The sequence below is a fragment of the Calliphora vicina genome, chromosome 5, assembly GCF_958450345.1.
Source record: "Calliphora vicina chromosome 5, idCalVici1.1, whole genome shotgun sequence".
Classification (NCBI taxonomy): Eukaryota; Metazoa; Arthropoda; class Insecta; order Diptera; family Calliphoridae; genus Calliphora; species Calliphora vicina.
The window spans coordinates 52,825,864-52,843,014 of record NC_088784.1 but is presented as its reverse complement, the minus strand read 5'-3'; the positions used below and the strand labels follow the sequence as shown (position 1 = coordinate 52,843,014).

Genomic DNA, 17,151 nt, shown 5'->3' with positions numbered 1-17,151 from the left:
TAATATAATTAATAATATTTAAAATAAGTGTTCTTTATGCCCTTATTCACAATCATTTTTCATACGTTTAAGAATATGGCCATAGAGTAGAGCTTTTAGGAGTTTGTTTCTGATAACTTGTCTTATCATTGTCAATCACTCGTAGAAAAGTCAACTAAAAAGTACGAGAACATAAATGAATAAAAGAAAACCTAAAATAGAAGAGTGAGAGAAAGAGAAAAAGAGAGAGCGCTATTCAAAGTTAATAAATGAAACTGAATTTATTTAATTTTAAATTAAATTTCAAAATCAAAACAAAACAAGAAGCCGCTGACTGTGAGAACATTAACTTATCGGATAGGTTAATATTGGAAATGGAAAACAAAATAAAGGTGTATGTATGTCAGGGTTGAGAAGGTACAATTGTACTTTTTGTACAATTCAAAACTGAAAAGTATAATGGGTACATCAATAACATATTGGGTAGAATTTTTGGCTTTAAATATTCACAATAATAAATACAAATGCAGTCTAAAGAGATTCTTATATGTTTTTCCAAGTTATTATTTCATATATTTGTATATATAAACAAAATGATTTTGTTTACTCTTATGACCGTAACTTCAACAAATAGATATCTAATACACATTAGATAAATTTACCTAAAAGGTAACTTGACATTAATTTCTAATGAATATCTACGGGTAAAAAATACCAAATATTTTTACTAACCACTGATCAAAGCGGTCCATGAATTCTTAAGAACCAAGCGGATTTCTTAAGAACCAAACGATTTTTTGAAGGTCAATCGGTGTCGCGGAAATCTATTTACATCAATTATGTAATAGTTTTAAGATGATGAAATATTTATAAGCGGTTGTTGTAAGTAAAATACTTGCCTTCAATGAAATATTTTTGTACAATAACAGTTAAAACAAGTACAATATGAACATTTAATTGTCCAGCTCTGATATTAAAAATTATTTCTCACCCATCTCTCAACTAAAGCAAGCCAATCAATAATAATATGAATTTGTGCGTACAGTAAATGGTGAAAATAGTGGTACGCCAATTTTAAGCCTAAAGGCTCCATTAGTCTTTGCGTTCTGTAACGTTTCTGTTCTGTGCCGTTCTGAATGATGTTATATTGTAGTTAGTTTTTCCGTAAGATCGTATCAGCTGTTTTTAAAATAATAACCAAAAAACCATCTTGGTGATTTTGTTACTATTTTTAGTGTTTTTTGTATTTAGACCTTCAACATATTATTGTGAACATTTTTATAAATACATACATATATTTTTTGTTAATCATTTAATTTAAACTAATTTTTTTACACACATAGTACATACATTAAAAGAAATTTATATTCATTTTATTAAATTTCAATGTTTTTTTGAAAATATTATATTTTTTATTCTTTTGTTAATAATAAATATTACCCTTTCAAAAATGTTGGCACCACTGTCTTCATATTGTTGGCATTTTTGTGTATATATGATAACAGCTGTTTTAGCTGTCACTTAACGTTGCGGACAAAATTCTGTTTTCAACAGATTCATCCGCAACAGAACGGCAACGTTACAGAAAAACTAACGACATACACAACTTTCCCTATGCTAAAAACAAAACAGCTGATTCGGAACGGAACGGAACGGAACGTACAAACTAACTAGGCCTTAATACATATTGTGAACTTGTAGTAATGTTTACTTAGCGAAATTAAATAAAAGAAAAAATACTATAACTTTTGTGTTTGATGACTTTATTTTAAAAAAAATTTAATTATTTTTTCGATTACTTTTCTGATAGAATTTTTCGAGAAACTCGATTACGGAGCATTTTATTGAAAACTGTATTTTTTTAATTATGAAAATATCTTAACCAACAATGTATTAGTTTTTCAGTTTTTAATGAAAATCGATTCATAGATGTACCTTCAAATTATACTCGCAGGTATACTTTTGCTGATAACTGTATATTGAAAGAAGCAAACACTTGCACTCACTATTCAACGAGTAATTATTGGCAATACAATTAAATCATTTTTATTGAGAACCCACTGAAAATACAGTAAAGTGTTTTTCAAGAAATTCATTCTTATTAGTCGTACGTACGTACATACATATTATTTATTTGTTGTGGTTTTTGTTTTACTTGTTTCAAGATTTTTCATTATTAGTAAAATTCTTTGGCCGAACCGTTTAGTATTTTGTCGAGCGAGTAAAGTAAAAGTCACACAAGAAATTAGTAAATCGTGCGTCCAATCAAACCACTTTAAGTTAGCACCTATTAAAAATTACAAAAGTACATAATTACAATTATGCACATCTTTTGAGTACGAAATAATGTTGAATCGGATCGTGAAATGTTTTGTGATATTAGAAGACGCGCTTTAGCAAAATTTAATAAAATGTTTAACTGAGCGTGATTTTAACAACAAAGAAATAAATATAAAATTGTTTAAATAATTTCATTAATATTCAAAAATAATTAAATTAAATGCCAGTGATTAAACATTATATAATTAAAGTAAAACAATACATATAAATTAAAAAAAGAAACTAATTATTTGCAAAAAAAAACAACTAGCTCAATTTTGACGTCAACATCTCCATGAAATAAATAACAAAAATATATATATATACATATGTTTATAATATATATTTATATATGTATAGTATATTATCAAAAAAAATTATCTTTATTAAATAACATTGTACATATTAGGGGTTCTTGATCTCCTGGAGTTTTCTACTTGCCGGCAAACGGGAATAACTAAATGAACTTTATTGTCGCTAATATAATAATAATAATATTATCTGTATTGAATTGTCAAGTTCCCATTGCACTGAATAATGATGTTTATTATAATTAAATAATAAACCATAGATCGTTGGCATTTAAAGTTCATTATTATGGATTTGTGATTTGTGTTTTATTTAAACATAAAATCTCACAATTTTTCTTTTATATTATTCAAGTGTCCAGAGATAAAGCATTAACAAATCGATCGAAATTTCAATGGAATTTAATCGAAAATGCTTATAATAAATGAAATCTGTTCTAAATATTTGAATAATTAAAGCATTTCTTTTCTAATGTTAGAGCATATATGTACATATTTAATAGACTGGCTTAATTGACAAACCTAATAATACAATCATGTGAAAGCGCTTTCAAAAATGGGTAAAACATCAACATACATATCGTTACCTTAATATAGATAGGCCCAACACGTGTTTTTTTTTTTTTTTTGTAAGCCCAGATTTTCATTTATTTCGATAAATGGTCCGCTCATATATCTTATTTATCCTAAAAATATCGACTTTAAAAAACACGAGTTAGGGCCTTTCTATAATAAAGTAACGATACGTACATAAATACCCAATGACATATAATATGTCTGTCATCGAAAATCCAAATACTGAAAATTTTAATAAAATCGGATAACGTAGAGGTATCACATTTTATCTGATGTTTCGAGTTATGGGTCAAAGTAGCAATAATAAAAAATCCAATTAGTTTTTGTATTATAAAATATAAAAATTTTCTGACTCATAAAAATAGTTTAACTATAGGTAGGTTCACACATGACAAATATTTGACGAAAAAGACGTAATCATTAAATAAAATACATTTGAATTCTTTTATTTATTTCAAAAACGTATTTTACTGAGGATGATTCAAAACAAGAAAATTAGTTTTATTTGATGCCGTTTGATCTTACAAAACACTTGTAATAGTGCATTTACACCTACGCCATAAACATGTTATAAGTTGTTTATGGTGATAAACTAGTTTGAGAAACTTGTTTATCCATACAAAACAAAAACAGGTTTGTAACTAGCTTTTGAGATAAACTAGTTACAAGCAACGAGTTTTTGCTAATGCAACTCTGTTTTTCAACATTTTTCTGGAAACGCTGATAACATTTGACATTTGCTCAAAAATATAAAAACAGTTTTTTTTTTTAAAAATAGCCAAACTGTTGCATTAAACACATTCAAGACAGCAGGCTACCAATTTCAATCTGTCAAAAATAAAACACACACGTTTATATGAAGACGATTATTTTAACGATAGCACAGCTACACGGCCACACGACTACTCATGCTGATGTAGCGGAATTAGGCTAATTTATATTTTTGACAACTACAAAACAGAAATAGTGTTGCCATTATAATAAAAAAATATAAATTAAATTAGTGCTTAAAAAAATATATTTTTTTTACTTAATTAAGAGAAGTTTCTGATAAACATATTGAAATAAATTAATAACAGGTACATAATTAATTATAACCATATATATATTTTTACTCGAAATAATTGTTTCAATCTTAATTACTTTGGAATTTTTGTATGGTTATTTTTTATTAAAGTGGCACCAGCTGTTTACTTTGTAGCTGTCGTCTTTAAAATAATTCAGTAGCTGCCACACGACTACAACTGTAACCAGCAGAATTTGTGTTCGTGTAGTCGTGTAGCCTGTTGTCTTGAATGTGTTCAATGCATGTAAGAAAAAGTTTAAACAATTTATTAAAAAGTGTTTTTTATATAATATGGACAACGAAAATGAAAGGTATGTTTATATGTACGTGCAGCAACGTTTTTTCTTAACAACGCACAGTGGTATGAGAAAAAAAAAGATGGAAATAAATATGTAACTTCTAAACCCTCAGTCCGATTTGAATGAAATTTCACACGCGTAAAGAGGAAGTGTAGTCGAGTCCTAGTTTGCCCAGCTCCTTGTGGGCTCATGAGGTCCAAATTCAAAACTTGAACTCGACAATACTTCCTCTTTGCGCATGTGAAAATTCATTCAAATCGAACTAAGGGTTTAGAAGTTACAGATTTATTTCCCTCTATTTTTTTCTCATACCACTGTGCAACGTCCATATTTGTATTAAATTTTTATACCCTACACCACCATAGTGGGGAGGGTATTATGCGTTTGTGCAGATGTTTGTAACGCCCAAAAATATTAGTCTAACACCCACCTTAAAGTATACCGATCGACTTAGAATCACTTTCTGAGTCGATTAAGCGATGTCCGTCCGTCCGTCCGTCCGTCTGGTTGGCTGGCTGGCTGGCTGTCCATGTAAACCTTGTGCGCAGAGTACAGGTCGCAATTTTGAAGATATTTCGATCAAATTTGGTACACATTATTTTTTCGGCTCAAGGACCAAGCCTATTGAAACTGGCTGAAATCGGTCCACTATTTCACCTAGCCCCCATACGAATGTCCTCCCGAAATTGGACTTTATCGGTCATAAATGTTTAACTTATATATGTATCTCCACAAATTCCGCTCCAAATAAGTTTTATATATACAAAATTCATGTCACCAAATTTTGTTACGATCGGTCCATAATTAGTCATAGCTCCCATTTAGACCCGCTTCCGAAAATCACTTTAACGTGCATAAATCGCTTAAAAATGTTGGTAAACACACAAAATTCAACATAGTTAACTTTAATATAGACATAAATCACATGACCTAATTTCATGGTGATCGGTCCATAATTGGTCATAGCCCCCATATAACCCCACTTCCGAAAATCACTCAAAAATATAAATTATTGAAAATTTAAAAGAAAAATTAGTTTGCTCTTTTACTTAGTGTAGGGTATTATATGGTCGGGCTTGACCGACCATACTTTCTTACTTGTTTATATTGAAGTCAGCTGCTTTATGACTTGTGAAAAATAAACCACTTAACTGCCTAAAATACAGATGTAAACTGTATAGTTTATGAAAGTAGCTCATGATCAGCGTTGCCACTCAAATATTTTTCTTACCAAATTTCCGATTAAAAACTACCAAAACCTACCGAATTTTAAATATTTGAGAAATGCTATTTGGATTCGTTTCAAAATTAATAATTAAATGAAAATTATATTATTGCTGTAATAAGATTGATTACCCAGAGCAAGAATATTATTTAATAACACTACAATCATAAATATGTCACACCTAAAAATTGTGTGTGGTTCGTTTCATAATTGACCATAGCTCCCATATAGGGCCCACTTCTACAATAACTTTAAAGAGCGTAAAACTCCTAAAAGCGTCGGTATCCCGACAAAATTCAACACAAATACGCTTCATATAGAAATAAATGGTCATAGCTGCCATATAAGGCCCACTTTGTTCAGCGCAGGCTATTACTTATTACTTCTTTAACCATGACTACACACAATTTAAATAATATGTGTTGTAATTTTGAAAGATTTAGAATATATAATCAAATGTATGAAGTTAAAAGTTTAAGATGAAACTGAAATTTTGAAACAGCAGAACAAAATATTATTAGAAAATAAAAGTATTGCGAGCCCTTTGTCATTTTTTGAACTGAACATACAAATTCCTGACTAAACTAAAAATTCAAGATAATTCTCTTGATATGTTATAATTCATTTTATTATTTTGGATTAACATAGTGTTTTTGTTATGATTTTTATTATTTTGTTCTTAAAAATACTTATTCAACAAACCTACAAAAAGGGAGACAAAAATCGAAACAAACCAACCAAACTACCAAAAGTCAATTAGTTAACATAAAACTACCAATTTTGGTCCAATTGGACCAAAGCGGCAACGCTGCTTATGATCATAAACTAGTTTGAAAATTACAAGTGTAAACACGTCAAACAAATTTGTGCTAAAAAATGGTTACGCTTTTTTGGGCTAATATTTGCCATGTGTGACCCTACCTTAAGAGTGTGTGCCAAACGGTAGCAAAGTATGTCGAAGAGTAAACTTTTGACAAATTAATAGAAATTTTGACAAACTTTTGATATTGTAATATATACAAGTCCAATAATAAAATATAGTGAGAATTTTTATTATTTTATTTTAATTAAATTATTAATTCGTTAATTAAAAGGAATTATACCCATATTTTCTAGACAATTGTCAAAATTTATTACAAGCATTTTTATTTTACCATAATTGAAGACTGTTTCTTTAGATTCGTAAATTACGTGTACGTAGTTTTAAATTTCTAGGACTTTCTTAACTCTTTTTTTTACATGAAATTTATTTATTTAACCGAACTATTACCAAAATTGTATACTTATTGAATTTGACATTTTTAATCCATAATAACCCGCAGTCAAACGTACTGTGCAGATGTTTGTAACTCCCAAAAATAATACCCATCCAAGCACCAAGCCTATTGAAACTGGCTGAAATAGGTCAATTGTTTCACCTAGCCCCCATACATATGTCCTTCCAAAATTGGACTTTATTGGTCATACATGTGTAATTTATAGTGTATGTATCTCCACAAATTTCACTCCAAATAATTTTATATATATAAAATTCATGTCACTAAAGTTTGTTACGATCGCTCCATAATTAGTCATAGGTCCCATATAGACCCGCTTCCAAAAATCATTTTAACGTACATAAATTAAAGCATACGTGAAATTAAAGCATAAATTCAAGCTTAACGGCTTCAATTGAATGGGTTAAAGATATTATATTCTAAATAAATTTTGTCAAAATAAAAAAAGTTGCTGTAGTATTTTCCCGTTTTATTTCAGTAATTTATTTACAAAAAAATATTTAAAATCGAAAAATTTTAATTGACAAAATTCAAAATCTAAATATTGCTTTTCTTATTCACCAACAAAATGAGAAAATTCTTTAACTATTTCATAAAATAGTACCATATTTTCATACTGAAAGAAATCGTCAAATCGCTAGTTTGATATTTTTGAAACCAAAAATCGTCAAATCTGGCAACTATGAATTTAGGGTATTATATGGTCGGGCTTAACCACTGAATAAAATATATTTTAATTCTTTTATTTATTTTCAAAATTTCTTTTTAATTAGGACAATCCATATTAATATATAAATGTCGTTGTAAGTTGGTTTGTTTGAGCATCACGCCCCAATGGCTGAACCGATTTTATTGAAATTTGGAACGTAAATAGATCGTTACTTAGAAGCGTCAATATCTTATTTTTTTCAATACTTGGACCAGAAAGGGATAAACAGGGCGAAAACCGGTAAAATTAGTACCTTTAGTTCTTAAACAATAAATACTAAACGGCTGAACCGATTTTATTTAAATTTCGAACATAGATAGATTATTATTTGGAAGCATCAATAGGCTACTCTTTATCACAACTAAAAATAATGGTTTAAAAGGAAAAGATGTTTAATTTAGCTCACTATAGTCAAAAAATATGTATTTAGAAATACATATTTTCAAAAGTCTACCTGCAGGGGGGTAAAAACGGTAGAAATTTTGTGTTTATCCATATTTATGTCTGTTTATTTGTTCCTTATAGGAGCCTAAACTACTGGTCCGACCCTATTGACATTTTTACCCTATATTCCTATGTATTTGAAACGATCAATAGACTATTTTTTATTTTGAAATTTTAAGTGGCACCTTTCATACAAAGATAATATTTAATATCTGGTGAACTAACATTGTGAAAGTCACAAAACTTCGCGGGATACCATTGTGCACGGCTTGCTTTAAAATGGGCGGGATTGTATAAATGGGCGTAGCACCACCCATATATAGTAAATAGTTATTTTCAAATATCTGCAGAACTATAATTGTGACAATATTCAAACTTTATAGAAATCGATTTCTTATAAAACTCCATGAAGTTTAACCGAAAACGGGGCGGATCGGTACAGGTAAATGATCATACAAAGTAAATGATTATTTTCAAATATCTGGAGAGCTTTAGCATTTTACATGGCTGTATTGAATTAGTGGGCGAGGCACCATACAATGTAAATTGTTTATTACCAACATCTGAACTATAACTACGATATACTTCAAACATTGTCCGAATATCTCACTTATAGTTTTACATAGTCTGGCTGAAAATTAATTTAGTGTCCGAGGCCCCTCCCATGCAAAGTATTTTCGAATATCTGCAGAACTATAATTGTGAGTCTTCAAACTTTATACGAATCAATTTCTTATCACTGCATACGGTTTAACAAAAAAAAGGTAGGGATCGGAACAGGGGAGGAGTGATCTACCAAACAAAGTAAATAGTTATTTCTAAACAACTTGAAAACCATAATTACAATATTCATCAAACTTTACATAAATTGTCTGAAAATGGACGTAATTCTACCATTTGAAAGTAAAAAAAAATAATTTAGTATATTTTAAATTAATGAATTAATTTCTCATCACTGTAAGGAGTTTAGATATAAATGGCTGGGATAGGAACAGTGGGTATGGATACTTCCATACAATGTACTGATTCTTCAAACTTTCTCCGAAACATTTTTTTATAATTTTTCAAAATTTCGTGCGAAATGCTGTCAAACTACATATAAAATATTTGGAATGAAATAATTTCGCAAAAGCTGTACTCTGTTCTTATTGTGGAAAACATGTGAAATACATCTGGCAATCTTAGTTTTCCACACGAAATAACATAAGCAGCACTTCTTTCGCACGAAATTAAAACCAACAGCTTCATATTTTTGCATATAACATTTTTCGCATGTAAAAACCATAATTTTTCGCAGATATGAACAGAGTACTAGGCTTAAGAGTAAACAAAGTCAAACAAATTTGTGCTAAAAAAGTGGTTACGCTTTTTTGAGTAAATATTTGCCATGTGTGACCGTAACTTTAGAATTGAACAAAATAGTTTTAAAACTATATTTTTTACTTAAGGCTAACATAGGTAACTGAAGTCGAAGTAATCAAATATATAATTTTTGTAATAGTGGAATACAGAAATATTTTAAATAATTTTAAGTGTACAGATCTAACTTTACTGTCTTGGATAATTTTGACCCCAGATATAAAAGGGTAATCAATGTTCTAGAAATTTAAATATATTTAAAAAAAAAAAATCTTAATAAGCATTCCAAAGAAATAATCTGAAATTAAATATTTGAAAATAAAAAACTTTTTTTTAAGAAATAATTTTAATAACAAATTTCTTTGAAATCTGCTAAACGTTAATCCATAATTAGTACATCAACCCAGGTTTGGGTTCGTTATTTTGTCAAAGGCGATTCGATAGAAAATATTTTCGAAGCATTATGCATACATACGAATTTCTCTTCGAATCACAATTATCCCCCTATTCTGCTAAATACAATAATTTGGTGGGTAACGTCCACTCATGAAATAACTAGTAGCCGTTACCAATATTTAAAAAGTTTTTGATGAGGTTTTTCCAAATAAAGTTACTTACTATGTTAGCAAGCTAAAGCGTTTACAAAATATACATACTTTCGTCATATTTCCTTTACATAAAATATATACGAGCTTCATCGTAGCTGAAGTATGTTCACAAGCGTAAATTAGACTTCGTTCAGTATATGCAAAAAAAATTGTTTTTTGGGGGGTGGGGGAAGTAATTCATCACAGACCCACAAAAGTATATATATTCTGGGTCCTCATAATATTCAAAGGTGATCTAGCTATGTCCGCTCGTCTGTCTGTTCTATGTACTCTAGTTCCAAGTACTCTAAGATTATATTTTAAAATATGGCGAAAGTCATGCAACATTTTTCCCTAGTCCCCATAAAAGGTCTCCCTCAGAAAATGAATTTAATATTCATAATTGTTTTATAATAATTAATATCGTGATGAAATTGGACATAAACGAGTTCTATATGAACCTAAATCATTCTACCAACTTTTGATCCAAAGAAGTATTTTAAACTTTTTTCCAAAATGCACAGAAAAAGTTTAAACATAAATATTATAATTTATAAATAATTTCTATTTGTTTTTATATATAAACAAACAAATGTAAATATTTGGATATAATTTGTCACATTTTGTAACTGAGATAAAGCTATTTTGTTTTACGAGAAAATCTTATTTTGACCCAAAATTCGAAACTACATAAAATATGCTCAAGTTTTTAGCATTTGGGGTTGAGGGAGGAACTTATGAGCACCGAAAATCGAAAATATCCAATTTAAGAACCTCCTAATATATACATACATATGAATTATGTATTTATTTAAATACATTTTTTTTTGTTATTTCGAATACGAGTATAAACAAATGTGTTTGAGTGTGTTACAAAATAATGCAAAAGAGATTTTGAATATATTCCAATAGAAGAAATTATATACATACATATGTACATACTTTTGTTATCTTATCAAACTACATATAACCGCGATATGCGTAGTAATTATTACAGAAAATGTGTTTTTTTTGTTTTTTTTTTTTTTTTTTTGTAAAAGATCAAGTAGTGAAAGACGAAAACAAATAAATAAAATAATAAAAATATTATAAAAGTTAAAATAATAAATTATAGGAATTATATCAAAAGTAAGAGTAACAGTAGATTACAGAAATGAGAGAGAAAATTAGTTCTGCAAATATGAATTCACCATGTAAATACATATAAAAACAAAACAAAATAAAACCAAATTGAAAACATAATAAATTAAAATACAATGAAAAAGTAAACAAAAAAACAAAATCGAAATCGAAATCAGTGAATCAATCCATCAATCAATAACACAATAAATTGAATCACATAATACAACAATATAATAAATATTGTAACAAACAAGTGAAATAGACTCGTAAATCTGAAATTTTATTTTGTTTATCGGGAAAGTGTTACAACGATGCGCAATTGTTTCACAAAAATTACAAATGTATTTCGTAAAAAGCCAATACAACAAAGTCAACCTGAACACAGTCGTTTGAATGGAGAGGGATTCTTGCAAACGCCACGACATTTTGAGGGCGACGACGATAATGCCGAATACAGAGCAACATCAACAATAAAAACAGCCACAACAACAACAACAAGAATAGCATGTGTTATAGTAAACGAATGTTCGGCTACGACCGATTTTGATAAGCAGCCGGGCATTAATAATAACAACAATGATGATGATGATGTAGATGTAGATAATGATAATGGCTATAATCGAAAAAACGTAATTGAACATCGAAAGATAAGCGGCATTGTGGCAGATAAACAACAGAAGGTCGTTAATACGGCAAGCCAAACGACGCCAAGTCTAGGAAGTACTGCTACCGCTAACAATGACACCCAAAAGCCATATAATTTTCCTCCAAAAAGCCAAAACAACCAAAGGAATTTCAAGACTAATACCATCGTAGAGCTCTCAGAAGCAAATAATAGTTTTAAAGATAAAACCACAGTCAACCCATTGCAGCAAGCGAACAGCCAAGGACTACAGGTCGCAACTAGAAAGAATGATGCGGAAACTGATAGACTTATTCAGCAAATTGAAACCACAGCGGACCAAAAAAACTTGATAGAACCAACTAACGACATTCGGCTGCAACAGCAGCAACAAAGTAAAGAAACAAACTCACAAATATCTTGCACTGCTAGAGGAAATAACAATAATAATTCAGACGAAAGTAATGAACAAAAAACGCACACTTATATTCAGGAATACAAATCATTTGTCGAAGACAATAGAAGGAGTTTTATCAACAGTCCATTGCCTCTGTCTCTGCCACGAGACATTGAGTTGTTCGCCAGCGAAGAGATACTCAAGCGACCAACAACGACTGGAAGGCATAACAATAACAATAACAGCAACACTCGACCCTCAATCGAAAGGGAATTGTTGAAATTACCAAAGGTTCTATCACGACCACCATCGCCACCCACTAACGCTGAAGCAACCAATATATCAATTGTAGTAAACAATGAAGTTGCCGAAGCCAAGACTCCGGAGGAAATTGAATACGATGCCAAAGTGGCTGCTGAACGTGAAGATGTGATGACGCCATTGCCAACAGACACTCAAACAAAACACCTGCACCCACTTACCCTCGGACGAAATGTTCAACCGGAAATAGTGGAAGTAATACGCAATCTAGATGCCAATACATTGCGCATCAACAATCTAACACTTGATGACAAGGTCGAATTGCTACAGCGTTATGAAGGTAAACATCAACATCGTAGACACATTCGCGGAAATAACCATGTCCGCTTAATGCCAACAGAAGCAAACATACAAAAAGTTCAACAGAGGCAGTCACTGCAGCAACACGATGATTCATCCGACTCCGATATCGGCGACGTTGTCTTGCGTCGAAAAAATCCACATTCAATTGGAATCGACCATTCCAAATGTGGTTTATATGAACGACGTCTACCAAAATGTCCCAAACTAAAATTGATTTTGGAAAACAAAAATACAGATGCCGTCAATGAAATAAATCCAACAGTTTGCAAAAAAACTGATAGTGAACAAGAGGTATGTCTAGATTGTCTGCATTCCAGCTAAACTAATTTGTTTTCCAATATTAAATTGAAAAAAAAACAAATTTTTTAATGCTTAACAATATCTTCTTCTTTAATTTTATATTATCACAGCAAATTCTATCATTAAGGCTTTAATGTGTAAAATTTCGTTGTGGAAAAGTCGCCTTAGATAAACAAATTATTCATAATTTCAATTATTAAATGAAGCCATGAATACGACTAATGTACAAAATGGGACACCATTTATAATTGTATTTCAGCAGTTTTTAATGGAATTTCAGAAATTTCTAAATACATACATATAAATATATTTCAGAATTTTTCAATTTTCATAAATAGCAATAAAAGTGCAGAATAGTTAAATTTACCATCTTTTACTTTTCAACATGACAATGACCGGAACATTCGGCCTATACTGCACAGTGGGGGATCTGAGCAAAAAAGTGGAAATAAAGCTGTAATTTCTAAACAATAGACCGATTTTAATAAAAATTCCCATGGCTATATAGGAGGTGTTGGTAAGTTATAACACCTAGGGCGCGCCGAGCCACAACTCCCCAAAGTAGACGGATATATCAAAAATTAAAAATGATGCCAAATTTGTTTACGTTCCGATTTAAAAGATTTTTGTATATCGTCCCTGTTTTGAATATTAGTACTATGTAGGTTTTAACAAAGTTTTCAAAAAAGCAAAAAAACTGTTTAATTTAGCTATATTTTTTTTATATCGCGTTACTTATAAAAAAATAATTCTTTCCGTGGACTCATTTGCGAATGTACTTTGTGTGTATTTCAAAAAAGATACAAAATTTTAACTCGTTTTCGAGTTATTAAAAAAAACTCCACATAGCACTTTTTGAAAAACAGTCTTTATATTTAAATATTTTTACATAGGCTAGAATATTAAGGTTTGGTATACAAAATTGTGGTATATTTAGCTTGGTATAACAGTGTATTCAAATAAAATAAACGAAAATTTAACTTTTTACATAGCGATATTTACAAAAAATATTAACTAATTTTTAAGATCAGATTTTATTATAATTATTTACAACAAATTAAACGATTAGTTTATGATAACAACAACAAATTAATTAAAAATTATATTAATCAGTTAAACGATTAGTTTAGGATAACAATAAATAAGTAAAAAAGGTTACCATAAAATGAATGATAATCCTTTTGCATACATATTTTAAGTGATTATAGACTATAATATTTAGATTCATCAATTTTTAAAGGTTTACTATATAAAGGCTTGGGTTCAACAACTTTAATTTTCTTTGCTCTCTTTTGTTGTAAAATTTCCCATATATTTGAGTGACGTATTTTAAACTTTACTATATTGTCTTTAAAAAGAAGTGCGCGAATATCAGTTACTGTTGCTTCCCCAGGTTTTTTTCCTGGTCTAATTGAAGTGAAATTCCCGGGACATAATTTTTTAAGAATTTAAAATAGAAATAATTTATTTTGTATGGTTGCGATGGCGCTGCATAAAACTTTGTTTTTATTTTGGTAACTGCACCCATCAGATATGAGTATTACCTTTATATATTTTAAACAATAATGTTTTAAAAATTGTATAATACAACTTATTTGCCGTTACGCCTCCATCTCCTTCATGCCACACATACAAAAAAACATATTTGGTATTTTTAACATAGAAAGTAAAGTTGTGAACTGCAAGCTATGTTTTGTAATATTGTTCCGAAACTAAAAGGAGAAAATAAAAAGGAGATAATAAAACACTTTGCATATCCATCATTACAACCAGCGACTTGCTTTTCATTAATATGGTTTTCATCATTATCTACAATTGCTTCAAAATCACCAGTTTTTATACCCTCCACCACCATAAGTGGTGAATGAGGGTATATATAAGTTTGTTATTCCGTGTGTAACATTGATAAACATTCATCTGAGACCAAATAAAGTATATATATTATTGATCCTTATGAAATTCTAAGTCGATTGAGCCATGTCCGTCTGTGTAAAACACGCTCACATCCAAAATACGCAAACAAACTTAGTAGAGTTGCAAGGAAAATGTTTATTATTGTCCTAAGCAATTTGGTATTGAAAATCAGCGAAAGCGATACAGTGGAACCAATGTTATGAATTAAAATGTGGGACAACCTCAAAAAAAATAATTTTCACATATTTTTGGTAATTTTTGTAAATATATTGCAGCTAATATCATAAAATTTTGCACTCGCTACTTTTATGATAAAAGGAGTAACTCTAGTGAAAATTATAAGAATCGGTCCATGATTTCTCCTAGCCCCCATACAAATTTCTTCTCGAAATATGGTTCTGTGCTCTATAAATGCCTACAGAATAGGAATATCCATACAAATTTAGCAAAAATAAGTTTCGTGGTAAAAAAAATTTTATTACAACATTTTTCGTGGACACTTCCGAAAATCTCTTTAATAAGCATAAATGTCTTATAAATGTCGCTATCAAGTAGAAATTCAACATAAATAATCCCCATATATACCAAAATCTCTATACCTAATTCTATGATGATCGGCCGATAATTGGTTATAGCTCCCATATAAGGTCCACTTCCAAAAATCAGTTAAGTACTCATAAATCTCTTATAAATACCTTTATCGACAAAAATAATACTCATATATATAGATATCACTGCACCAAATTTTATGCAGATTGGCCGATAATTGGTCATAGCTCCCCTAAAAGGCCCATTTCCGAAAAAGATATTAACCTTAAAAAATATTTAAAACATATCGATATCAAAATGAAATTACGCACATATCAGTAATTTGTATCCAGTAATCATAATTCTGGATTTTGTGAATATCGGTCCATATTTAACCATAGCTCCCATATAAGGTCCACTCCCGAAAATCACTAAAATCCTCATAAATTTCTTACAAATATAGTTATCAGGTTGAAATTCAAAACAAATTTATTCAATATATACAAAAATCGATGTATCAAATTTTATGATGATAGGCCCATAATTGGTCATAGCCTCCATATCAGAACCACTTCAGGAAAACACATTAACCTGCACAAATATCCAAAAAAATCTGTACTGAATCAAAATTTTACATCAATCAGTAATTTGTATCCAAGAATCGTACTACAAGTTTTTTTAAATATTGGTCCATAATTCGGCATAGCTCCCATATAAGGTCCAATCTTGTTAATAGCGTTGTTTATATGAAATTCTACAAAAATAGCCCTCAAATGCTTAGCACCATAATAGGTCATAGCATCCATATATTAAACCAAATCAGTAATTTGTATTCGAAAATCATAATACTGATTTTTTGTGAATATTGGTCCATAATTGGCCACAGTTCTCATAATAGGTCATAGCTCCCACATAAGTCCCACAACCAAATATTTTGAAATTTGTCTAAATATATTTGTATACCCTTTTTATACCCTTCACCTTCGTGAGAAGGGTATATAAAAGGTTTGTCATTCCGTTTGTAATTTCTACATTTTTCATTTCCGACCCTATAAAGTATATATGTATATTCTGCATCCTTATAGATAGCGGAGTCGATTAAGCCATGTCCGTCTGTCTGTCTGTCTGTTGAAATTAATTTTCTGAAGGCCCCAGATATCTCCGGGATCCAAATCTTCAACAATTCTGTCAGACATACTTTCGAGAATTTTGCTATTTAAAATCAGCAAAATCCGTCCATAAATAACGGAGATATGAGCAAAAATCCGAGACAACCTCTGAAAATTTCATCAAAAAACACAATGTATTGCATGCTTTGACAAAAAAACAACAAAACGTATGGATGTGCAAGCTTTGCGTATTGTGTTGGTTTTTTTGACAAAAAATCAACAAATCGTTTGTTTGAATGTGCATGCTTTGCGTATTTTGTTTCTTTTGGCGTTGTTGTTGTTTTTTATACAATTAAACGTATGTTTGGATGTGTGTTGGTTTCATTG

General features: G+C 29.9%; 1 protein-coding gene across 1 annotated transcript in view; it reads left to right on the top strand.

Annotated features, from left to right (window-relative positions):
- The first annotated feature begins 2,099 nt into the window (after positions 1-2,099).
- Pde8 (phosphodiesterase 8) overlaps positions 2,100-17,151 on the top strand; it is a 73,649-nt gene continuing 58,597 nt past the window's right edge. Inside the window, exons 1-2 of the mRNA XM_065514474.1 lie at positions 2,100-2,509; positions 11,263-13,204. Of these exons, the coding sequence (XP_065370546.1) occupies positions 11,582-13,204 (1,623 nt within the window). The 5' untranslated portion in view covers positions 2,100-2,509; positions 11,263-11,581. The remainder of the gene's footprint in view (positions 2,510-11,262; positions 13,205-17,151) is intronic.